Source organism: Electrophorus electricus, chromosome 8 (assembly GCF_013358815.1).
Source record: "Electrophorus electricus isolate fEleEle1 chromosome 8, fEleEle1.pri, whole genome shotgun sequence".
NCBI lineage: Eukaryota > Metazoa > Chordata > Actinopteri > Gymnotiformes > Gymnotidae > Electrophorus > Electrophorus electricus.
In genome coordinates, this window is record NC_049542.1 from 13,712,386 (window position 1) to 13,738,950 (window position 26,565).

The 26,565-nt window shown below is 45.2% G+C and overlaps 1 protein-coding gene across 1 annotated transcript in view; it reads left to right on the top strand.

Moving 5' to 3' along the window:
• Positions 1 to 19,540, top strand: part of bop1 (BOP1 ribosomal biogenesis factor) — a 47,339-nt gene extending 27,799 nt beyond the window's left edge. The window contains exons 4-16 of the mRNA XM_035529092.1: positions 7,875 to 8,029; positions 8,159 to 8,276; positions 9,045 to 9,146; positions 9,721 to 9,933; positions 10,430 to 10,591; positions 10,861 to 10,941; positions 11,726 to 11,795; positions 15,648 to 15,780; positions 16,394 to 16,574; positions 17,444 to 17,735; positions 17,959 to 18,043; positions 18,799 to 18,906; positions 19,226 to 19,540. Of these exons, the coding sequence (XP_035384985.1) occupies positions 7,875 to 8,029; positions 8,159 to 8,276; positions 9,045 to 9,146; positions 9,721 to 9,933; positions 10,430 to 10,591; positions 10,861 to 10,941; positions 11,726 to 11,795; positions 15,648 to 15,780; positions 16,394 to 16,574; positions 17,444 to 17,735; positions 17,959 to 18,043; positions 18,799 to 18,906; positions 19,226 to 19,379 (1,854 nt within the window). The 3' untranslated portion in view covers positions 19,380 to 19,540. The remainder of the gene's footprint in view (positions 1 to 7,874; positions 8,030 to 8,158; positions 8,277 to 9,044; positions 9,147 to 9,720; positions 9,934 to 10,429; positions 10,592 to 10,860; positions 10,942 to 11,725; positions 11,796 to 15,647; positions 15,781 to 16,393; positions 16,575 to 17,443; positions 17,736 to 17,958; positions 18,044 to 18,798; positions 18,907 to 19,225) is intronic.
• The last annotated feature ends 7,025 nt before the right edge of the window (positions 19,541 to 26,565 follow it).

Consider the following 26,565-nt stretch of genomic DNA (forward strand, 5'->3'; position numbering starts at 1 on the left):
GTGCGGCTCCGTGTCCTCACAGCCGGTAGCACTGAGACAAACGGGTCAGTGTTAAATCCTACCGACTGAGGGGATGGGCTGATATTAAAGAGGCAGTTCATTGGGGTATTTTGTTTTGTTTTGGTTTGGTTTTTTTGTTCTATTTCTAGTGAATACGTCACACTGTGTGGTGTAAGCCAAGTTTCTAATGCCTAAGTCCCTTTTTTTTACTGATCTTGTGAACTTCATTTTCTAATACTCTTTATTCAGGATGCGTGGTTTTGGATATCATCCACAGTCGTTTTCCAATTTCTGAATTTTCCACTGGGCTGTTAGCGGTAGCTGTTAGTGGAATCCGTAATAGGCCGAGTGCCCCTGCCACTCATGAGAGAGACACACACACACACACACACACACACACACACTCATGCAGCAGAGCACACTGCACAAGGCGTCGGCCTCCATTCTCTCAGCGTGTGTGGTGCTCCAGTTGGAAGGGCCGAATGGAAAGTGAGCCAGTGGGTGAATTCTGTGCCGGGGTGAACATCACTCGGATTATAAATGATCCCATTAGAGGGAACCGGGAACCTGCAGTTGCGGAGAAGAACCTCAACCCGGCTGTCTCCCACACGTGGCTCTGCCACTCCGAGCCGGCTTCTCCCTGCCAGAGTAGGCTAATGCCCTCCGCTGCCTCCCCTTGCCCAAGACGCTGTACTGACTCCAGGACTGCTAAGCTACAGCATCACTACCGAGCCCATGCAGGAGCTTGAGAGTTCATAAATCATGTCACCCTGAACTGTTCGACACACTCGGGCACATGTGATGGTAGGTTCGGGAAGCGCTTGGTTTGTCCAGTTGTATTTTTGATATGGCTTGCTGCCTCCTGCATGCTGTAGGCTTCTAATAGATTTCACTAAAGTGGCTGACTTTGGAGAAAACAGCTGCTTTGCTTGCTATTATGTAAAATGATAATGCAGGATGGTGCATCATTCCTATGTGTCTAAAGTGTAAAATAATTTAATGTAGCCACAGTCTAGAAGTTTTAACAGAAATTGTTTGTTTGTCCTAAACAGAGCCATACAGGCATTTCTGGTATGACCAAACAATAAATACAACACAATAAAAGTCTACAAGGAAATATCATTTCAATTCTAATTTGGTTTTGCAATTGAGCATAAATTTTATTTATTTATTTTTAAGTAATTCAGTGCATGTGTTTTGGCAGGTCATGTTATGTGACCCGTGTATAGAGCAGGGATAGAGTATCAAATAGAGTAGGGCTCGCTTTGTGTGACGTGTGTACTCCGTGTATAGAGTAGGCCTCACTTTTGCAGGCTGAACTGAGATGATGTGTGGTCAAGCAGTGATGCCTCACTTTTTACTGCATTATAATCACATTTGTGACCAATTTAACAGTGCTGGAAACCCCCCCAACCATAAACTTGAAACACATCATGTCAAGGAAAACAAACTCAAATTCAAAACTCAAAGAAACCACTTTACCTCAGTGCATGTTACTCTTTACCAGAATTCCCTAGGGGCATGTCATCCTTTGAGGGTATGTAGCACACTCTCTTCCCTTAAGAGGTGTGTCCTGCCTCTTTGCTGGCCAGTCGACCTGTCCCTCTCCCTGTCTCGTCAGTCTGGGGATCCTCTTTCCCTGCGTTTGAAAGATAGAACCACTGACAGATGTGTGTCTGTGTGGGCAATGCAGGTGTGCACTGTTACTCCGCACGCTTCTGCACCACCACCAACACCCCTATCCTGGAGATCTTCCAGTGCACCCAGACCCGTCCATAAATGTCCAGAATATCAAACACACTTCCCTAATAGACCTTTGTGCTTGTCCGGAGACCAGGGGACCTGGACCGCAAATCCTGCAGTGGATACGCCACATCCGAAACGTCGCCCCTGTCAGCTGGTTAAGTCATTAGTGGGGTCTGGTTCCGATTCCTCTGCTCTCCCCCCCTGTGCTCGCACTGCCATTCCCTTCTTCTTGTGTTAATTCACCATGCCAGTTTACTTTGACAAGCCGTCAAGGGGAGATGCTTCTCACAGACAATCAATCAGGGTAGAGATATCGCATGGTTTCAAATAGGCCAGACACACACACCCCCTGGAAGTTGTTGGCCAGCAAGAGTATACTCACATCACTCGTGAGTCAGATTGGTAAATAGGTTCCAAGAAAACCATGTTGTGGCTGAAATGACTGTCCACGTGATGTGCGTGCGCCATGCGTGTGCTTAGACACGTCTGGCTTACACCCAGTCTGACCACAGCGTGTCCATTATGACCAAACCTGCTGTGGATTTGTGCCCCCCCTCAATTTACTCACAATATCCTATTAGCTTGTCTCTGTTCTACCCATTGTTATTCACTGCTTCAGTAAGCATTGTTTAAATGGAATATACCATGAGCTAAATTTAATTCCTGGGACTAATCATTTCTGTTTACTGAGCATGAGATGACAACTTCATAATCCACCTTCCACCCTACTCTTCCATTTTGTCATGCACAAATAGTATGTCTTAACAATCTAACCTGACTTTGCCCTGATGCCCATGATTAAGTAGAAGTATTCATAATCTTTTCAAAGATCATTTAAAAAGCGCCGAGAGATGCCCAGTCCTGTGCAGCCTGTGGCAGCCGTGACTGGAATGACTTCATTGTTCCCCCCCTCTGAACATCCAGCATTCCTTGTGTCTGCCCTCTAATGATCCCTGGTCTTCAGAGGTCTGTGCGGAGCAGTCAGCATTGTCCTCTCCGTCCACTGAAACCGCAATGGGGCCCAGTCCTTCCCCCGTCTTCCCTGAAGCAAAGTGGGAGCGCCTGGCACTCCCCAACCATCACGAACTAAACAGAAGGGGAGAAAGGCAAGCCAAGGCCTTGTCTGCCATGTCCAGACTCTCCAGATACCCTTCCCCTGGACATTTTCAACTTTCATCAATATTAATGGGTTTTTTCTGCTCTTTAGGAATTCAGCCAGGGAGTAAGGATCACTGCACTTCAGGCATGTGATCCCCAATCCAACAACAGCTTCCATTCTGGTGCTCCTGACTGACGGCACCCTGTTGGTGGTGGGCAGACAGTGGTTTGTGCCTCTGGCATTAAGAATGGAGGGAAAGGAGAAAATGAAGAAAAACCAAGACATTTTGCAGGGGGCACTAAATGACCATTAGTAGAGCCACAGCACTACAATGGTGTTGCACTTCTGGCTTTACTGTCAATGCTGTTCTTAGGTTTGTTTGTTTTTTTTTGTTTTTTTTGGCGGGGGTTGGGTTTTTTAAAGTAGCAGCTAGCAGCTAAGGACATGCTGTGGTGTTTGCTGCTCCCAGTGACTCACTGGTTTGGTCCAAATCACTCTTACCCACAGGGTACACAGAGGTTTTCTTGCCATTCCTGCACACAAACCCTGTTCTTCAAAGTCAGATTACAGTGGAATGTATTTTGCAAAGATTTTTCATCAAGTGATATGAGCCAAAATATGTCCAGGCTGGCACTCTGTGTTGGTGAAAATGCTACTGGGAAAATGAATATTTGCATCTGAGTGTCTTTAGTGTTTTCTGTTCTGATTTTGTGTGTGTGTGGGGGTGGGTGGGTGGTACCTGATGGAGACTATAGTTTGTGAGGTCCCTGATGTGGTGTATCATATCTGCTGGTACTGTATAGTATGTGTTCATGCTTGTTGATTGTTGGCAGGGATTGACAGTAACTTAAAGCTGTTTGCTAAATGAAACAAGCAGGTTCTTATTCTTGTTTGAACACACTTCCACATTTGCTTCCAGTGAGGATGTCTGTTATTCCTTTTGTCAAGACAGCTTCAGGTTATAGTCTGCATAAAAAAAATGACTGGGGGTTCCCGCACCAAGGGGTAATGGGTAACATTAGTGATGTAATTCTGACAGAATGCCTAAAAATGTAAGTCTCCTCTTGGTGCATTCATCTGACTTGTGGTAAACTGATGCAAAAAAAAATCTGTGGGAAATGGTTCAGTGAAAAATGTGCTTCCGTTTATTGTCTAGACTGTGGGTGTCTCATCTGCTTAGATTTATCTTCATTTCTTTTGAGAAGCAGGCTCGAGTCAGAGAACACTGATAACTGCATTTATTTCTAGTCGGGTGCATCAGCCCATGTCCTTGACTTCTTACCACATGTGGAATACTGCATATCTAAGGAAACATTTGGGAAGACCAGATTCAAATTTTGACTCTTTTGCATACCATTCAGTTGTTTTATTACATCATACTTCTTTAGATGAACACTCTCTTATTTCTTTCAGCAATATTTTTATTTGAGAAATGATTTATAGTGACATTAATCATAGCTCAACAGTCTGTTCTTGGGCATTATGGAAGGTTTTCTCCATAGTCATTAGTTTCTGTTTAAGGCTTGCATTTTGAAAATATTTCCGGTTTTAAGAACCAAGATGTTTCTGTTTCAAATATATTTTGGTCATTATTCCAACATTTAATAATGTATTAATTCCACATTTTTGGATTCCCAATGCAAAGTTAAGCTAGAGCCTTGCGGAATTCTATGTTGCAGTACTCTCGGAAAATGTGATGCTCTCTACCGACTGTGGTGTTTCCTCCCCAGAAACCTCGCCACTGCCCTGACAGCAGCACCAGCTTATTTTTACCCCTTCCCGACTAAAGCCCCGCGCAACCGGTGGTGGCTTTCTGATCCACCCATGGAAACCAGAGAGGAAGTCTCGTTTTCGGCTCTTCTGCTCCATTTGTTTGGTTTCCGGCAAAGCTTTGAGGTCTCGCGACCTGCCATGATGGATGGGCCCGTCATTGGCTTGCCACTGGGAGTCTGATCCATCGGCGTCATGTCATAGCTGAGCCCAGTTCAGAGTGGGCTTGGATTCTGTGTCCAGGGGCACGTCCAGCAGTTAACAGCCTCTCTTCTCAGCATGGGGATGTGCAGGAGCCTCCTGCCACTTCATCACACAGCCTCGATTAGTCAACTTTTTGCTTTCTCACCAGCCTGTCTTGTTAATTCCAAAAGAGACACTTAATATTGCCTAACGCCAGGCCATTATTATGGGACTCCAGTGGCCTGTTGTCTCTTCACCCAGATTAAGGAAAAGAAGTGAACTGAAGCAAAGCAAATGTGTGATCTAGTTAAAGGGTAAGTGATAAAGGATGGGCATGTTCAGAAAGGAGCACTAGGATATTTGTGACTTCAGCATACATGTTTATCCCAAATAGCCCTGAAGTTCTGTCCTATTAATAAATTGAGGTCCTAGATGCAAGACAGCATATTGCTGTTATGACGGCAAGGAATCGTGCTGTTTCTCTCATCAGATTGTGTCCGTGATCAGGCAGCACACCACCCCCTCGCAGGAATCGATCACTGGGTGTAAGCCAGGGCCCTGTTCTGAGTCCTGATAGTCTGGGACCTTTGGGTTGCCGTGGGCTCCTTTTGAGTAGCACCTCAGAAAATGGTAGGGGTGTGCATTGTTTACCCTTCCATCCTAGGAGGAGTGTGAAGAGGATGAGATGCTTGTTTAAGGCCTAGGCTCTCCCCATTTGATCTTCCCCTATAAAGACAAAGTTTCCTTGGCAATGTATCCTAGTTGAAAAGTTGTAAAAGCTGTGGCATTACATCAACTCTGTGCTCCATGTCTATAATTTTCCAATGTAACCAAACCACCCAGGATCTTTAGCTTATAGACTATAGAAAGGATGCCTCACAATACGTCACCTGCTGACCTTCGAGTCTGTGAGGGTATGGTGGGCTCAAGCAGTGGATTCTCTAAGTCATTTCCTTTTAACTACCATTTTCCTTAGAAACTCACAGCTTGTGTACTCAATCACTTTAAGAATAAATGCTGAAAGTTTTTCTGCAGTGACACCACTGTAGAAAAACTAGCTTGATGTGTATAAGAATATACAAGCTGTAATTACGCGGTAATCAGTATACTGTACTGTACCTTAGACATACACAGGGGCCCACAGATCTCTGTCTCTGCTCAATATCTCAGCTGGCCCAAGCTTGGTCTAAGCAGAGAGCTTATGGGAGTGTTAGCCCCGAGGACTCCCTGAGATTTTTGTGTCCAAATGAATGACGACCTCCGGCTAACTGCCACCACCCCCACCCCTACCTCCCCTGTGACTCATACCTTACTGACACTTCATAAAGGCTTCTTTTGCCTGGAGAATTGAAAGCAGGTGAGTTGGATGCCCCTCCAGTGTTGGTGTCATGCTGCGTCCCTCTGCTCTGCTGTCCTGAGTGGAGTTGGAAAGGACTCCTAGACCTTCACTTTTGCTCCCCGTAGCCCCCCTTTTGTGACCCATTACGTCACGCGACAGAACCTGGCACCAGCTCTGGTGGACTCTCTTGAAAACCTGTAAGTGATTTCAAAGTGGTAATTCAGTAAAATGATGCTATTGTTGCTAATGATGATTGAAAAGTTGGTTGTGAGGCAATACAGGAATGCTGTTTGTTCATCTCACAAAAAAGAAGGGCTGATGAGTTTGTGAAGATTTGTTAAGGATTGCTGTCCTCCTTAGCCTTAGTAGCTCTTCATATTTATACGTGATTGCATGAAATGCATGATTGTTTTGCTAAACAGTTATCCACCCCACCCCCCAACCACTGAAACAATGGGCAAGGATTGCATCCACAGAACTGACTCGTTTCTCTTAATGCAGAAGGAAGCTTTCTGGGTGTGCACAGAGGAATCTTGGCTCAAAATTTTGATAGAATGCCTCAATACTCATTGAACAGTGACCCCCCAACATGCTGCTAAAGCAACTACTTTATAGCCAAAAAGGGAACTTTTATGGAGCAACCAAGTCATTCACTCTGCCTGAACTTCAACCCCCTCTCCCTGCTGACACTGACTTGGCAGATGTGCCAGCATTATTGCCAAGGTGATACAGAAACCCCCTTTAATTCACAATCCTATACTAGGCATTACTTTGGGTCCTATAACATGGTGTGGCATGAAAGTGGGAGTAGCCTTCCATAATATGCCAATCAGAATCCTGGAATTTTGGCTCTGGCCAATGAGATGCCATTTAGACCGGCATTCAGCCGATGTTTCAGCTGGGCTAGAGGCTAACACGCCACTTTGAAGAGGAGTAGGGAGTGGGCGGACTCAGCAGCTGCCCGCGCCTGTGTGAGAGTGTGATCTCAGTCTGTATGTACGTGTTTCTGTGTGCGTGTGAGTATGAGTGCATGTGTGCGCACGCGTCCATGCAGGAGAGATCATGACTGGTCTGCTCTCTCCATCCTAATTGGTTATGGTAGGGGTGTTTTTATTGAAATCACTCACAGGTGCAGGCTTCACATAGAAGTGCTGCTCACAACCTTTGTGAGAACTTTCAGCTGTCTGGTGTGTGTGTGTGAGTGGCTCTGCTTTGTTTCTCAGACAAAGAAATCTCTCTCTTCAGACCAAAGTGCTGTGGTTTATTAGCTGCTCTGGCTGTGTAATGGTGCTGTGGCGTACTGCAAGTTACTCCATGGAATAAAGAGTGTATGAAGGGGTGGGAGTGTGGGTAGGGGAGGGGCCTGCACCACCTCTGCACCTGCACATTGGGGCTTTATTCAGCCGTGGGTATTAATGAGCAGTGGGGGAATGGGATGGGTGAAGGCCTGAGTGAATTCATCAGGGCTCAGATGAAGATGGGCCTCCTGTCTGACCCTCGCAGCAGAGTGCAGGAGACTCTGTTGTGGTACCAGGCTGTATTACTTTGCTTTTTCCTGCAGCTTTTATAATGGAGGGAAAGGATGTGTCTTGAACCTGCGAGACTCTCTCACTCTCTCCACATCACGCTCTGTCCTAGTCTCTCCATATCACTTTTTCTCTCTCTCTCTCTCTCTCTCTCTCTCTCTCTCTCTCTCTCTCTCTCTCTCTCTCTCTCTCTCTGGCTTTCTGCTCACAGGACATTCGCAACACAGTGGGTAATATTCCAATGGAATGGTACAAGGATTATCCCCACATTGGCTACGACCTCGATGGCAAGAAGATCTTCAAGCCAATCAGGAACAAGGATGAGCTGGATGAGTTCCTGGACAAGATGGAGAATCCTGATTACTGGTGAGGAAAGATGACAGCTTGAAAAAAGCAGTACACCTACTTTTTTTTTTTTTTTTTTTTTTTTTTTTTACTGCTATCCACATTAGTCATTCTTCTCTTTTTCTTCCCAACCCCACCACCCCTGAGCAGGCGCACAATACATGATAAAATGACTGGCACAGACGTGTGTCTGTCAGATGAGCAGGTGGATCTGGTGCACCGTCTCCAGCAGGGCAAATTTGGTGATGTCAACTTCAACGAGTACGAGGTAGCCCAAACACAAACCCACATTTTACACAGTGTGCTTGATGTTAACCTCCCGTTTTGCTTCCTGATCTCCCCTGTTAACATGGCCACATACAACCCAAACTTCAGTCACTAACAAATGAGCTAAGACCTCATTATATCAACAAGCCAGCAGTTGGTCTCATTTCAGGGCAAAACCCCACAGCTGTCTGTCGCTAGTAGGCGGGCCACACTGTGCGTAATGTCTAAACGCTGTCGTGCGCATCAGCGAGACACAAGGGTGCTGTTTATTAGCATCAGCGCTAACCATGTGTTAGCTTATGTACTAAACGGAGAGTGAGTCACTCCACACTCAAGGGTTCGTGTGATGAGACCAGTGAAATGCAGCCTCAGACAAACGTTTATTTGACAATTATGTGGTGAATTTGAAAAAGCCACCTACCATCAGCGACATTGTGTAACACGTTAAATGCCTGTGTATGTGTATGCGTGTCTGCATGCACGTGTGACTGTGTGTGTGTGTGTGTGTGTATCTGTGAGTCTGTAAGTGTGTCTGGGTGCATGTGTGTGCTTGTGCACGGGTGTGTGTTGTGTCTGGAGATGTCAGTAGCCCAGATGTTCTCTATTAATCTTTTACACGTCTGCTGCTAATTCTCAAGAGTGTTTAGTGTTTTTACGCCCATATTTCCAAAAGGAAACCAGTTGCATGTAGTGCACCTCTCATCTCCTTTCCGTTCCACCTGCTGGTTTCATTTCGGTCTCAATCTCTCATCCCATCCCTTCCACCCAGCCCGCAATTGACTTCTTCTCAAACGAGGTGATGATCCACCCAGTGACCAACAGACCCGCGGACAAACGCAGCTTCATCCCCTCTCTCATCGAGAAGGAGAAGGCAAGTCCCCCTGCTCTCCCTCCACCTGTCTTCACTTCCACGCATCTCCACCTCCCCGGCTGGTCTCCCAGCATGCGGAGTGAAGCAGCGTTTGCTTTTGCCGCACGTAATGCGTCTGCGCTTGGACCGGACGAGTCATGTTTCCAACAGTTGGACTCCAACCTACTCGCATCTGTATAGCATTAGACATAATGATTCCCACACAGGGCTTTCTTACCAGAGTGCAACGAGGTCTTGAGCTACTCAGTAACGGGGTTCTGAATTTGGAAGCTGAAAGAAATGAGACCCCCAAACATTTGAGATAAAGTGTTTAAAAATAAATAGATAGATATGTATGTATGTGCAGCGTCACCCACTCTTTTGTTAGAGTGGTGGTGTAGACATTCAATCTTAGAGTTCTCCACTATAGGTAGTACATATCGATTTGGCATGCTGCTGTAAATTGGTCATAGGTGAATTGTTACACATGAGCGTAAAGAGCTCCAAATAGCCTGTAGTGTTAGTGTGCTACCGCTTCTGATCACAGCTCCCATGTGTGAGTGTGTATCTGTGTCCCCCTTTGTTGCATCATTAGGTTGGGAAGCTGGTTCACGCCATCAAAATGGGCTGGATCAAGCCCCGCCGACCCAAAGAGACGGCACCCCAGTATTATGACCTGTGGGCGAAGGAGGACCCCAATGCTATCCTTGGGCGACACAAAATGCACATTCCTGCTCCAAAGATGCGTCTGCCTGGACATGAGGAGTCCTACAATCCCCCTCCGGAGTACCTGCTCACTGATGAAGAGGTTAGAGCCTAACAACACCCTGCCACACACACTTTTTGTTTGTAGTTCGGAGCCTGATGCAAACAGTGTGCCCACTCTGTCTGCCCACTCTGTCTGTTGATCTATGATGTGTGATATGTGAGGTTTTCCAGAGGTTGAGAATTTGTTTAAAAGGAATTTAAAGTGTAATCACTTAAAACAGGTGCATGAGCAGTTTGTGGGGAGGGGGGTGTTTTTTGGGATGAGATGGGGTTTTTTTGTTTTATTTGTCTTTTGTTTTTATTTAGTCAACACAGCGATGACTTTAGCTGACCTTACCTACAACTATACCTGCTTTTTCACAGGTGTCCTTTGCCTGATGAAATTCAGTTTCTTCCAACTGAAGTAAACTGATTAGAACTAAACACAATGTGTTTGAGTAGTCTCCTTAGGAACATTTGTTAAATGATTGCCTGAACGCTCTAGTCATTTGCCTTGAACGCTCTGGACATTCACTTGCTCGCTCTTCCCTTCTCAGCGGCAGGTGTGGGAGCAGCAGGACCCAGACGAGCGCAAGCTGAGCTTCCTGCCGCAGAAATACCTGAGCCTGCGTGCCGTGCCCGCCTTCTCCCGCTTCATCCAAGAGCGCTTCGAGCGCTGCCTCGATCTCTACTTGTGCCCCCGCCAGCGCAAGATGAGGGTGGGTCACCTGAGCCTTACACACCTGCACACACCTGTGGGGGGAGACACCTGAGCAACACAATGCACACACACGGGGGTGTGAGTGGTTGGTTGGTGGTGTGTGTGTGTGTGTGTGTGTGTGTGTGTGTGTGTGTGTGTGTGTGTATAGACATTAATGACGGAATATTGGTTACTGAACTGTCAGATTCTGAGAGTGAGGTGTGTGTATTCAAACTGTGGTCTCAGTAGTGTTCATGTTGTCTAACTGCACTATGCTGCATGTCCCAGGTAAATGTGAACCCAGAGGACCTGATTCCCAAGCTGCCCAGACCCCGAGACCTGCAGCCGTTCCCCACCTTGCAGTCCCTGGTAAGTGGCCATCCACCATGAAGCTGCTCTCTTAAAGCATCTCCCATGCCTACCAAGAAACTGGTCCCAGATCAGCAGTTCTGCTTCAAGATCAGACCAGGTCACTTTATAAAAACAGATTCTCAAGTGTGGAATAGTGATTAAATGCACATCTCTAGTGGGAAATAGTGGGAAAATCTATATTTGTGTTGCTCTGCTCAGAAGGGGAAGAAAGACTATAGGAATATTTCTGTTTTTCAAAACTTTCTAAAATGCATCAGAGAGCCAGTAGCTATAAAAGTGGTGACATTTAAACCAAGCATTAGTCTGTCATTCTTCTGGACTCGATAAAAAGAACCAGCAGACATCTGTGTGCAAGTGGACTAACGAGATGGAATGGACTCCCACCTGAATCACTGCTTTGATTGACCTCAGCAGGCTCTTGACCTCAGTTTGCCGCTTTTGCACCGACTATTTTAAAACCTTTTTAAATCTTCAGAGGTGTCAGAGTTTCAAACTAACAAAAGTATGGGTTTCTTGGCAAGGCCTCAAGATTCTTTGTGTAGTAGCTATTTTTGGGGGCTGCTTTTGCCAACGTGAGGTATCTCCTCATCATTACTGACTCAAACCTGAAAAATGCAGAAATCTAAGTTCTACCACAGCTGAAATTGGCACAAAAGGGTTGGGCTTTTTTACTAACTGCCATTGCCTCTTGGAGCTCCGTACCGGCGCATTTTGAAGGTGGTCGATTTGGAAGATGTTCGGTTCTGAAGGCCTGCTCTGCTCCTCTCTGTTCCCTGACCAGGTGTACCACGGCCACTCCAGCCTAATTCGCAGTATCAGCATTTCTCCCAGTGGACAGTGGCTTGTCTCAGGTTAGTATTTTCATAGCTGTGCATGCTTCACCACTGTTTCCATTGACCTGTATTTGACAGTCATTCAGTATTATCCATGGAGAGTAGTAAACACACACACAATCAGCCATCATCTGCTTTTAGTTTACCAGTAGCTAAATCACCCCCGAAACCCCGGCATGAGGTTGTCACGGCTGTGTCGGAAGTGACTGGGAGAAAGCCCAATGGACTCGACAATGAGTGTCGAGATGTCCCACATCCTGTGTCCCACTGGCCTGTCACCATTCAGACTAGATAAATCAGTCACAGCTAGCTTGCCACTCAGCATACTCTCCTGTGTAGACTGGGGTTTTTTTTGTTTGTTTGTTTTTAGGTTTTTTTTCCCCCTTTGTTTTTATGGCTTTTGGCAGTAGGGCTTTTGTTAGCTGCTCTGGGAAACTTGATGTGGGGAGAGACTTCATTTATGTCGTTTTTTTGGACCTGTGTGCCCAGCCAGCTGGTCATTGTGAATCTCAGGAACAACACTGACGACAAATCATTTCTGAATGTTTTGTTCTTCGTTCTGTTCTTCCATAACCTCAGGACTTTTATGTTTCGCTTATAAACAGAACTGCCTCTTAAAACTATAAACATTGTACAGCTGATTCCAGATCAGTATAAAAGGTTCAGTCCTACCAAGTACTGCTGACAGAAATGTTGGGGTGATTACAGAGCAGGGTCGGGAAGGGGGGGCTTCCTTAATATCAACCCTTTTCCTGGCCCAAGAGCTGAGTCTGCAGGTCGTTACCGACCACTAGGTTCCGTCTTCTTTCAGATACGTAAACGCACACCACAATTGAGTATTTTCTCAGTAGGACCAGCCATCTGATTACCATTAGCCTCGAGGATATAAAATATATGAAAGAACCATGGTAGGAGGAGGCCAAGTAGGCTCCTCTCTGCTCCAGGGAAGGGAGGGGTGGCAGCCAAAGCCACAGAATCCCAACCAATCCCTACAGCATGAAAACCTGCTCGCAATGGAGCATTTAAATGAGACAGCCTAGGTAACAATCTCATCCTGGTCATTAGTAAACAGTGGCAGTTAGCCCAGGACCTTGGGTGTCTGGTCTCCACAGGGCAGGGCAAGCATCCTGTCCCCTGGAGCAGACCTAAGTCTAAGTTACCTTGTGACGCATTTCTACACACTAGTACTGCATTTGAGAGTCTGTTTATAAATCCAAATTTTCAGCATGGCCGGTTGGGGTTGTGGTCATAGACGCAGACGTACAGATATGAAAGAAGCGGAAGTGGGAGGGGTTGGAAATAATTGGCGGGGGGCAGGGTCAGAGAGGCTGGCAATAATTTAATGCCAATATCTTTTAAGCTGTCCATAACAAAGGACTCCATAAAGCCCACATGCAAAGCCACTGTAGTCAGGGCCGCTCTTTTGTCTTGCTGTAAAATATATTAAGGCAGTAATAAAATGTCCTTTCCCACAGTAAAAAAAGACAGATGACAACCTCCCAGGCATTATAGTCTGCCTCACCCCACACGGGACCCCCTATCATGGTTTCCCTGCTTACTTTTTGTGTTTATGCTGATTAACTGCTGTAATGTCACTCATAGAGTTGGGCTTGTTCAGTCAGCTCTGCCTGTCTGCCCCTGGCTCAGGGGGTCATTAGTTCAGTCAGCTCAGATGCATTTGCAATTTGTATGTATTAAAATCACTCATTTTGCTATTAAAGTATGGAGTTCACTCAGAAAAGTAAAAAAAATAGAATACTTAATCATAAATCGTGTACACCACTTTTATTAACGACTCTTGCGCTCTCCTCATTCACAGTTAAATACCTTCTGCTGACTGTGAGGCGTAGCTTCCTGGATGCTGTATCTGAAGCTATATTTCTGTAACTGGAAAACCTCCTTGTGTAGTTCTAAAACCTGTGGTAGTAAAAGCCACATAGAAGTATGAAAAGGAGAAACCTGTTTCAGGGAACTTCAGGAGCTTTGTAACATTTGTTGTACATCAAAAAATATATTTATTTGTTTTGGCCCCTGCCCTTCTTACCATACAGATATTCTCTCTCTGAAGTTTAACAGCCGCTAAATGTTTCTGCTCTAATTTCAAGCTATCGCACGACAACGCGACCTGGCAAACATGTTTGGGGGACTATGAGGGCGCCAGCCCAGCCCATCCTGCAGAGTGGGGGGGCTTTAACCCGTGGGAGGACGTGGTCTGGCACCACGGGTGCACACATTTGCACATGCATCGGCGAACAACATCACCACTCATACGCATCAACAAACATAACATAAAATATTTGCTTCATTTATTTGTATACAAGTGACTCCCTACAATGCCATAAAAGATTATTATACAGCAGGTTTACATGATCACAGTGAGTACATTCATTTATATATAGTGTACACATGGTGCACACAATTACTTGTCCATGAAAAGGGGCTCGGGTGTGGATTTCTTTGTCATTGTTTTGAATGGACAACTGAAAATTCCAAAGTGCACTGGCTCCGTCTGTGCAGCTGCCTGCCAGAGTACAGTCCATCCATGAAGCCATGGGGGGGGGGGGGGAGTGACTACTAATTAGTGGGGCGGAGACAGGAGATGCAAAAGGTCAGCAGCAGGCTGATGGGACGTGGATCCAGTGCCCCACACACAGGAAGTATTTAGCCATGTGAACCACGTAGCACGATAAATCACACCACCACCATGCACCACATACTGCCAACACCTGGACCCAAGACCTGGCAGACAGGCAATCTGGGATATATCACACCAGGAAATGTCTGATGTTTGTTTTGTGAGCCAAATGTATTATTATTGTATGTCTGGACTCACATGAGCTTAAATATGTCGTAAAATATGTCATAAACATCTCTTCTTTAATGTTTCTTATAACAAGGATTTGTTAGCATTAAACATCTTAGCACAAGGATAAAAACAAATTACAAACCTCCATATCTGATTTAGGTTCGGCAGCCATGCCAAAATTACACACAGGGAAGCCTGTCTGTAGAAGTACCGGCATGTATCGCTACACACGTGCAAGCACACCCATCCAGGCATGCATCCGTATTGTGCCTAGCCGAGCCCAAGAGCTTTGTGCAGGCGACCACATCTATGTATGCCATACGGGCCTCCTGGCCTCAGCCCCAGAGCCCGCCCCGCCCCGCCCTGCTATATCCGTCAGCATTCTGCTCACTACTTAAAAAGCCATCATGGTTTTTCTGGGTTATTACACTCCACCCACTGGCCGTCCAGCTGCCCGCATGCTCCTCCACCCCAACCCCCCCCCCCCCCCCCCCCCCCCCCCCCGAGTTGTTTTTCCCGCATTTATGAAGCGTGCAGGTAGCAACTGGGGACGATGGACCAGAGTCAACAACACCAGCAGCAGTAGGGAGAGTGGCTCAAGGTAATGCGGTGAGGGGAGAGAGTTAATGCAGAGTAATGGGGTGAACAGTGAAGGTGGAGTAACGCAGTGAGCAGTGCAGAACAACGGGGCTAGCGTTGTGGGATAACAGGGTGAGTGTTGGTGCTTAGGTCTCACTCAGGCCTGTGCTGCTTGATGCAGTACAGTCTGGAGGCTCTGCTTTCACTCTGTTGATGAACCATAACCTGGCCAAAAACAGCACCACACACACACACGATGCACTTCCACCCTTAAACACACACTCTCCAGCTTCACTCTTCAACATGTTTACAAATTTTCTCTGCGCTGAAATTATACTCCCGATTATGAGAACCTTATCAATCTGTGTCAGTCTCGATTAAACCAGAAATATCAGGTACACTCTTGAACCTGTTGTTGAAAGGCTTCCCAAGTAGCTGACCCCTCACCTTGGGACTGCACATCATCTTTTGTCCTTCTACCTCAGGCTCTGACGACTGCACAGTGCGCTTCTGGGAGGTGTGCACGACTCGCTGCCTGAAGACAATGGAGGTGGGCGGACCAGTGAAGAGTGTTGCGTGGAACCCCGCCCCTTCCATTAGCCTAGTCGCAGTGAGCTAGTAAGCACCACCCCTGACCCCACACCTCTGTGCCTGCACACTGCCATGCTGAGTTCAGGTGCCCGCCCTCTCGGGGTTAGCCTGGCCCAGCCACACACACAAGCTCTCAGGTGTATATACACCACAGTACCATGTGTGAGCCAACCATGTTTGTTATGTGCGAGTAAACAAGCTATAATGTGATCATTCTTAGAATTTCAGTATAGGTGGAGCTGAACTGTGATTGGAAAAAAATGTCCTAAAAATATAGTATTAATATTTCATGTAAAGCCTTAAAAATCTATTGGAGTAGAATGTTTGAGTCCTGATTCCTGTCAAGGTTTCTTCATGTTTTTTGTTTGCTTGTTTTTTGGGGGGGTTTTTTGGTCAATGTCTCTTGGTTTGAATGTCTAGACTGCTTTTGTTTCTGAAAGAAAAAACAATATTAAACAAGTTGAATATAATTGTATTAGTCCACACAGACCTCAGTCTGTATAAGCTCACAGAGTTTAGGTAAAGTCACTGATACCTACCTATTCCAGTGCTGAATAACTCTCTCTTACTCTCACTCTGTCTCCTTCCCTCCGTCTCATCCTCTCTCTGCCGCTCTCACTCTCTCCCTCCTTCGGTGCAGTGGGGAGAATGTGATCCTGGTGAACCCTGGCCTGGGTGACCGGTTAATATGCAGTGCTACTGACCAGCTTATCTCCTCCTATGAGGAACCAGAGGAGGTCAAGGATCAGCAGGTGCAGTGGGCTGTCCCTGAGGGAAAAGCTCAGGAGCAAGGCCAGCGGCTCATTCTCACACACCCCAAGGTACCCAGGAAGCACACACATTCTAGGGCACAGCAGTACATGCACGCATGCACGCACAGACACACAAACACTTACTACTTGGTGTAGCACCAAAGAGGACAAGCTTTTATATGCACTTGCGTGTTGTGTTGCAACACCCAACCAGTCTTAGCCATGCTGATGCTATGGGTTCATTTCGTTTACTGCCGAGCAGTAAAGGGGCGACTGAGTGCCCAACACTGACAATGCTGTGGTGATCAGAGCGTGTACAGTGAGGGGAAACGATGATATTTTGATGTCATCCTCCTCCATTCTCTTCCCTTGTAGTCTTTAGCATAGCCATGAGGTATTTCACTGCGCCGTAGCAATGAGGTATTTCACTGTTGGCAAAACCCACAAGTTCGTGGTTGTCCTTTCCTGAAATGGAAAGAAATATAAGACGCCTCCAGTGTCCAGTTAAAACTACTGGAAAATAAAACGTTGCCTCACCCATTGGCAGACTGGTTAAACTGAAGGTGATATTAATGGCGGCCGTAAATAAGGTCTCACCGTGTCTCTGAGGTTGTAATCGGATTAATAGTGGTGAGGCTACCGCAGAATGACTTTGACCTTTGACTTTTGTGTAGTAATACCCCACTTTCATCTCTTGCTGTAATTCAAATTCAAATTGCTTTACATGAATTGTAATTAACAACTGTTGCCCAAAGGGATTAACAGATTTATTAATAATAAGTGATAAAACTACAGAAGGGAAAACATGGAAAGGAAAGCAAAGGTATATAAGAACACTTAATGTACACACCCACTGTAGACTCACAAATCCACACTTACAAACATAATTTAAAGCATGGGATTTCCCACTCTACCCCATCTCACACTCTCTACCCCAGGCTGTGAAGCAGGTGAGCTGGCATGGCCGAGGGGACTACCTGGCATGCGTTATGCCTGACGATGGCAGCAGTCTGCAGGTGGTGATCCACCAGGTGAGCAGGAGACGCACGCAGAACCCCTTCCACCGGAACAAGGGTGCGGTGCAGTGCGTATCCTTCCACCCATCCCGGCCCTACTTCCTTGTGGCCACGCAGCGCTATGTGCGTGTCTACAACCTCATCAAGCAAGAACTCACCAAGAAGCTCATGGCCAACTGCAAGTGGATCTCCAGCATGGCTGTTCATCCAGGAGGTAAGTCCCATCAGGGAGCTGGATCCAGGAAGAGATGGCTGTGTGGGAGTCTCGGCTCGCTGTCAAAGCTCTGACGGCTACTCTTAAGTTGATTAATGACGTGGAGAAGAGTGGTGAACCACAGACATCTTGTTAACAGAGCCCAAGGCTTCTTAGCTAGATGTACATTCATGGACAGAAGAGTTTGTTCTGCTGCTGTAAACTGCTCTGTGTGTCTCCCCAGGCGACAACGTGATCTGTGGCAGCTACGACTGTCGGCTGGCCTGGTTCGATCTGGACCTGTCCACAAAGCCTTACAAAGTGCTCCGGTGAGTCCCGCAGCCTGCATGGCCTGAGCATGACTGGAGGCACCTCAGAAATCGGTTTCGTCTTTTGAGATGACAAAAACAAATACAGGCAAGAGATGGAGGACTTGGCTGTAAAAAAATGAAGATGTTTTTTGATTTCAGAAAGTGTACTTCACATATGAAGCCTGATAAAAACAGAACAGAGCTAGAACTAGGACTTCAGGTTTTTAGGAGGTTTATTCTCACCTCTTGTGGCAAACAAATATTCATTTACTGATGACTTAAGGTCAAAAGTGTTTGTATTTTTAAGGGTTTTAAAGACATCAGGACTGAGCATAGGAATCCTGAAGAATTACTGTCTGTGTGCTGTAGATAGTAGTCTATCATATTCTGTATTAGTCTGGTATTTCAGTTGCTCTGGTCAGAAAGCTCTGGACAGTGGAAGATGATGGGTAATTATGGGTGCTTGTAAATGAAAATAATGCATGTCAAGAATGGCCAGAGTTTAACCCTAGTTCTGTGTGAATTGTAATTGCCTTGAGAAGATCAGCAGCCTGTTGTGTGTGCGAATGTATTTTCTAGCTTAATATTTTTCTCTTTTACTATTTATATTTTTCTGAGCAAGCTCCATGTTTTTGAATTCCAAAATGTGTACCTTAATTCTTACAAATGGCAAAACAAAGCTGAACCTGAATGATTGGGGCCAGGCTCTTGATGCACATACACAGCTGCTGTCATCACTACTGACTGTGTGTGTTCTGTCCCTGGCCAACCAGGCACCATAAAAAGGCTCTGAGGGGCGTGGCCTACCACAAGCATTACCCCCTGTTTGCCTCAGGGTCAGACGATGGCACCGTCATTGTCTGTCATGGCATGGTCTACAAGTGAGTGTCCTTCACCTCTTTCCTGCACATCCGTCATCTGCTGAGTGTAACTGCTTGTTTCTGCTTCAGCTCGCTCGCTCTCTCGCACATCTCTTTCTACTCAGTTAGAGAATGGTGTGTTTCCATTTTTTCCCCACAACTTTTTGGTCTAATTGATGTATATATTGCAAACCATATTTACAGTAATTTGGGTTGTATTGTAACTATAACCCTCCCAACACTTTCAAGCTCACAAGTGAGAAAAGCATCTTCTTCTTTTGCACTAACCCTTCATTGTCCAAAGCTCTGATTTTGGTTTCTTTGTTTTTGTCGCCTGCAGTGACCTGTTGCAGAATCCTCTCATTGTCCCTGTTAAAGTTCTGAAGGGTCATATCATCACCCATGACCTGGGGGTGTTGGATGTCGCCTTCCACCCCACCCAGCCTTGGGTCTTCTCCTCAGGGGCTGACGGCACAGTTCGTCTGTTTACCTAGTCATCACAGCCATGCCTGTAATCTGTTGTGTTTAGTCATCATACAAATAAATGTAACAGAATACCAAGAACATGGATGAGTGATGGTGCCTGATATTTTTTCTGAAACTGTCCATTTTTTTAATTAAAAACTACAAAAGGAAAAAATATGCATCAAAACACCATGGGGTCTGGTCTTCTTTTTTACATTTTATGGCATTTAGCTGAAGCTTCCAACTAATGACTGAATACAACTTTAGCAACTGATGGTTATGGGTTTTGCTCAGGGCCCCCAACAGTGGTAACTCGTCATTGGTGGGGCTTAAACCAGCAACCTTCCGATCACCAGGTAAGCACCCCAACCACTGAGCCACCACTGCCCTGGTCTTCAGCACCAGATAGAAACAGATTTGGTTTCTGGCCCTGCCCCTTCAAATCAGGCATATTTTGGAAGGTCCTGCGAGTGTTTTGGAATGCCTTCTGGGCATTCTAGAATGCCTTCCAGGTGTTCTAGAAGGCTCATCTGCATCAGGTCAAGCTGCATCTTCACATCGTTTCTAGACTGAGCCACTACTCTTTGGAAGAGGGAGCAGCTTATGGAGTAAAATAAAACAGTCATGCCAGAGCAAACAACAGAGGACAAACTTGCCGTGAGCTTTAGCAAAGACGCTGCACTATTAAACCCAAACTCGATCCCCTTCCTGAGTGAGCCAGCATGAGAGCTCTTCGCCGGTAACCATGACGAGCTGTGAAACCTTGACTGCGGGTGCTCGAGAGCCGTTATTTTTTAATTAAAACCGGTGTTCCTTGAGGCTTTTTTTTTTTTTTTTTTTTTTTGTCCGGCGTTTTCTTTTTCGGCCCTCTTCCCTCCATTTGCCCCAGGTCAGCGAGGGTGATTTGGAAACTCCTGAAATATATGCAGCAAGGGACTGGGGTGAAACGGGCTTCTTTTCCCTCCTGGGGAAGCCCAGACATGAGCGATCAGAAGCCTGTGTGTATTATAGCTCAGGTTTCATCAAGGCTGTACACCTGCAGGCACCGCTCCCCTCTCGCCATCAGTCTGCTGGCCAGCCGAGGGGGGGGTCAGCGGGCTGTGGGCTTTGCTCAAACCCTTTTTAAGGCCTAAACACACCTCAGCCTCTCAGCACACTCCCTGTGTCCCTGTGAATGTCAGTGAAGTAATGTCTTAGCTGATCTCCTGAAGAGGCAGTACAGCCAACTGACTTCACTGTTCACACATCTTTCTTATGGAGCAGAGTCCAATTACTTAAGTCTGTTGTAGACTGAGGTTTTCATTTAGAGGCTGAGAATACATCTTTTGCTGTCTATACAACCGTGCGGAGAAACTAGTGCCTCTCTGAAAGCAGCTGAGTCTTGGCAGATGAAAGTTTTCTTTATTTCTCTGGATTTATGTACTCTGGGCAAAATTTGGTTCTTTCAGGACATAGTGGGGAGGAGGGGGTCATGTTTCTATAAATATCTCATGAAGCATTGTCACACATCCATTCACTGACTCCATGCTACAGTTCTTTCAATAAACAAATGTCTTCCTGGACAAAATTGTTATGCATTTTGTTGTAAAGTCAGCATAAACTCAGCAAGACGTTCTGATACCTTTTCTGTAAGCAGTGAAGAAATTGGGTGGGGGTGGATTAGCATCCGAACATTGCAGTTTCCCTAAATAGCTGGACCAAAACATTTAAATGCTACATTTAGGGAATCAGGTGAAAAAGTCCATGATTTTGATTCTTCCTACATGCCAGAATAGCCGTGCCTCATTGTACTACACAGCACACTGTACTGTGTGTCCATCCAATCTTTAGATTTGCTTTAATAAAACACAAAACGCGCGGGGGGGGGGGGTGGACCTGAAGTGGGTCTACTTTGCTTTTCCACATTTATCAATTACCACTATCAGTAGCCAAGGAAACTGCTCAATGGATTGCAGATGTCCATGTTCAATGTCCATTATTCCCCAGAAAGCTTAAGCCCTACTGACTGGGGAGGAAATTCAAATTAAATTATTTTTACTCAGTGCATTTGAAATTTATTCATATACACGTATGGTGCAATGAAACCTAAGGGCTTTAAAGTGTGATTGCCAGTAGTTTCAAAGTATTTGCTGTAATTAACTGAGAAGTCGCCAGGTGCCCAATCTAGAAAGACAGAGATGAGGGGTCCAGACAAAAGCTCCCTGTCTAGACCCAAACTGGCCCAAGAGGGATTCCAAGGCAGGCCTCTGGTGTGCACCAGGACAGCCTCTGCACTCAGACTTGCTGACCTCTTATTAATTTCCTCAGGCAGGATTCTCTCTGTGGGCACAATCAGACAGTCAGAATCATGGCCCACCGGGCCCGAAACCCAGCCTTTTGTTGACTCTGCAAAATGTTGGACAATGAACAGGGTTCCGTGGTATTCAGGCTTTTGTGCTGTTAAACACATAAGGTGTTGCACATATTTTGCATCCTGCCTCTCCATTTAAGTCTGACTTCAGACAGTGGCATTCAAACAGTCTGAACAGAAAGCCCTCTGGAGGCTTTGAGTGTCTGTCATGGTGCGTCTCAAGCGCAGTCCTGGAGTGTGTGTGTGTGTGTGTGTGTGTGTGTGTGTGTGTGTGTGTACGTATGTACACGTACCTGTGGTTTTCCTGTCAGTGAAACCCAGTAACAGTCCCATTGCATCACTCTGAATAGTTTTAGAAGAAAATGGATGCAGTCTTGGCAGTCGCTGAGTGTTTCCATTGCTTTTTTGAAATCTTTTTCCTCCTTCCCTTTCTCTCCCTGTGGAGCGAGTGGTCAAAACAAACAGCAAATATGTGGTGTAGAGAAACTGGGCACAGAGAAAGCCACATTCCACTATAAGTGGAAAAGATTAGAGCTACATTCTGCCCTGCTGCTGTTCTAAAGCTGCAAGAAATTTCACTGTTTACAACACTGTAAATTAATTTGGGGACGTTGCTAAGAGGCCCAGCGCTTCAGGAGCAACCGTGGCCGAGTTGTCAGCTGCTTTTTGACTAGAATGCCCACTCTTGTCAGACACAAGCTAACAAGTGGTAATGATGCGTCATCTATTCAGAGAGTGAAAATGTAGGCTCATGTAGGATCATTTTACATGAGCATTTGCTGACATTTGTTTAATTTTGAATACACGTGGTTTTACCAACATAAATTGTTAATGTCACATTAAAGCTGCTGTAAGCAACGTGGCCACCAAAGGAATTTCTCTCTTCTTTTCAGTCCCAGATTTTCTACCCAGAGTCCCTTGCTTGCTCTTACACATACAACTGACAGTTAGGAAGAACTGCTTCCTTGTAGAGAAGCTTACCGATTGACTAAAAAAAACAGACTGTATACAGACCCCAGATGGTGTTGAGCATTTTTTTTTTTTTTTTTTTTTGAGTGATGGAGAAGAGATCTGCATTGTACCTTCGGTTTCCGCCAGCGGACTTGGATGATGTTTTCCATGTCTGGTGCGTGGGCTGGCGTACCAAAAAGAATTAAATTGACAGTGAAAGGAGCAGTAATCATGAAATATGATGTCTACAAGTGATGTTTGCATATCAGCATTTGAAACCAGTATATTAGTAAGCTATTACCTCAAACACAAGCAGTGATGAAGGTTTTGTGGATATGCTGATTTCTGCTTTTCTCTACATTATCTACAATGCAACAACTATAGCTGTATTCAAAACTGCATGCTATCACATGAAAGACTTTGTCAAATATCAACCGTCAGGACTGTAGAATTTGTATTATAAAATTCTAAGTGGCTGTACAGTTTAATTAGAGTCATTACGTAGAAAACATTTCATCACGGCACAAGGCCTTGCTTCTCAACTTAAGATGATGTGGTACTTACAACCCTGTAGACACGTCTGCCCTCTGGTGATGTCACTCCTGCATTGGCTTGCAGACTTTACATCCTGCCCACTGACTGATTACTGTCTTGGCTGCATGCATGAACAGTTGTTCTATATCTGAGCTTGTCCTATATAATCACTCTTTAGACTTGAACGCATTGCTGCACAAACACTGGGATTTCAAGTGGGACCTGTGACTGATTTTGATACATGGAAACAGTAAACTCAACAGTAAGTGATTTCGTAGTGTCTGTACACCATTCAAAAATATTTGCTATTTATGCTCATAATGTCATGACCTTATTTAATATACTTAACATGTTTTATAACTTTTTACTACAGATCAGGAGATGCCAGGATTATGGCATCTTATGGCCTTTTAATTCTCAATGGATTGTAAATACAAAGAAGCCACACCATCCACACCACTTCACAAAGAAAACTCTAGTACTACCCAGAATCCTTTGTGGACCTCTTCAAGCCCATGGACCCAGGGTGGTAGAAGAGGGAGTGAGCTGTGCCTCTCTGCACTAGTGGATCACAGGTCGCCATGGTGAAGTCCATCCTCTGCAAGATTGGTCGGACCCTTGAACAGAACTGGTAGCATTTCTGGATGCTCACACTCAGAATTTAGCTGACTGTTTGAGCTCACGCAACATCTTTGCAATTCTTGCAGGAGGCTCTAAAGAACAAATATAAACGAATTAACACACACCAGTTAGTTCATTTGTTTGCCAGGGTCTTTTATGCCCCTCTCTCACCGTGACAGTAAGTCTGTGGTTTCTCCAAAAAATTAGTCTGTCACTGACCACTGGACAAAGTACTCTGAGAAGCCTGTCAGATGAATGTCAGGTTTGAGTGCTAGCTTGGCAGTAGCATTATAATTCTATGCTGACAAGGCAGTTTAGCTTTATCACACAACAAGCTTTCTTGGCTAAATTTGAATCCAATTTTCATGTCCAGAAGTGCCAATAAACAGCACTCCTCACTATGCTGGTGTGGATGTCTGATGTTTGAGATGCTGATGATGTTACATCCTGCAGTGATGTCACATACTGTATGACCAAGTGGGAAATAGGAGTACACACTGCAGGGGCCTGGCATAGCCGGTAGAGCACTTACAACCAGCATCCTGCATCTACACAAAGATGAATGGGTCATTCCAAACAGTAGTAGCCAAATATATTATTGACATTGCAAGGACACATTAATATTTTTCAAGCATCATATCACACACACACACCCTCTCATACAGAGTGCTTCTCTGTAATCATGACCACAGTCAAAAGATGAGGTTTTCTGTTTGGAATCTGGAGGACAGTAATTCCAAGCCGATTATGGTTTCGAATGATTCTGGTCCTAAAAAGGCAGAAAAAAACAGGTTTATTGAGTATTAGACACAGTCACGCTTTCAGTGCTAATGTATAAGCAAACCGACACAAATCTCTCCACAACCACATGCTCCCCAGCAACCGAGCTGACTTCGCTTCTTTTTTATATTGTGGCCTGTGGCAGATGCAAGCATGCCCCAATTTAAGCTCCGGGTAACGTCTGAACAGGCAATGGTCTGTAATCGCTGTCCTTCAAGTGGTGATAAAAGTTGCGTCCATATAAAAAGATGTCTAGCACTGCAGTTGTGGTTCTCCAGAGAGGCCGTGTAGATAACCGCAGAGAACTGGGATGCATCCTGCTACTTCCTGCTACAGAAGAGACCAAGGATTTGGGAGTACCAAGGATTTCCCCCAAAAAAACTCCAAGCATGGCAGCCCACAGGCCTGTCAGCTTGGTAGCCAACATAGAAGTCTCCAGTGCCAGGAGGCAGGGGCAATCCAACCTGCTCACTCACAAATCCTCAGTCTTATTTTGTCTGACTGTCCTGTCCTCACTTGACAATGGAGCCCTTCTTCAGCTTTGAAGACTTTGGCAGATGGCGCAAAAAAAAAACAAAAAAAAAACACATTCCTGTAGAGTTGTTTTTTCTTTTTTATTTTTTTCAGTTACAAAAAAAACCCCAAAAGGAACTGAAGCCCCCGCATATCCCACTGAAATGGAGTATCATTTCGCAAAAAGCAGTCAGGTTTGATACTCCTTGACCCCAATTTGCAGCACCTGCAAAAATCCTAACTTTGGGAGTTTACAGTCTTTTAATTGGAGGGAAAACAGCCCTGTGAGCTCTTGGCAGCCAGCTTAATTCAGATCTGTTACAAATTACTGCTAAATGGGGGAACCTTTTTTATTTTCCTCCACATGTGCTTACAACCCAGCAATGACATCATGGTGCTCTAGCCGTGCAGGCAGTGGTGGAAGCGAAACCGCACCAAAATTGAGTTGCCTGAGCTAATTTAGAGAAAAGTAAAAGCCTGCTCTCTGGTTACTTTAAGCCCCACATTTGATATGGAAGGAGCTGCTTTGAAGGAGAGACCAGGCTCGGAGGCAGATTCCTGCCCTCCGCGTGCCAGTAACGAGGGCTGGCGGCACCCAACAGCAGTCTTTTATTATCTGGACACACAGAGACCTCTTCCTGTCTGTGTGTGTGTGCGTGAATTTGTACTGAACAAAAGCTCCAGTACACGGTCACACCTACACCAGGGCATGTCGTGCTGGTTTCCTGTGTGAGAAAGTTTGTTATATTATGATTTTAAGCCAAGGCTGTTGGGTCTCTAGCTGCTGTTCTGGTGGGGTTGTTCTAGATGCCTTATCCAGCTCTGCATCCACACTGCCATTGAGGATGTTAAAGCACTCTAACATTAATCTCACTGTCATTCACCAGCAAAGCTGAGTACTCAGCAGAGACTAAAATGATATTTGAACAAATTTAATTAACTGCAAATAGCTGTTTAGTTCAGTTTATATAAAAGTAGTAATTTAAAGTGTGAAATGAAGTCCAACCTAATTATTAGTTGGTTTAATACATATTCCTAAATTAATGTTGATCTAGTATATATATATATATATATATATATATATGTATATGTATATGTGTGTGTGTGTGTGTGTGTGTGTGTGTGTGTGTGTGTGTGTGTGTGTGTGTGTTTGTTTGTGCGTGTAGAGATATTCAAAATTGTAGTGATGTACACAGAGATGGCATTTGCTTACATAGCTGATGGAGGACCTCCGAGAATAGCTTCTGGGGCTTTCATGCATGTGTGCCTTTTCTGATGATATTTTGAAGGGTTCTGTAATGTAAGTCAATTAGCAAAATGACAGGAAAATCTGACCAATCAGATTTATGATTTTCACTTACAGGTCTGGCCCATAGCTGTCTAACCCTTTCTCAGTGTTCTGAAGAAGGGGCTACGTAATTGTATTTCTTTTTCTTTTTTTTTTCTTTTTTTCTTTTTTATTAAGT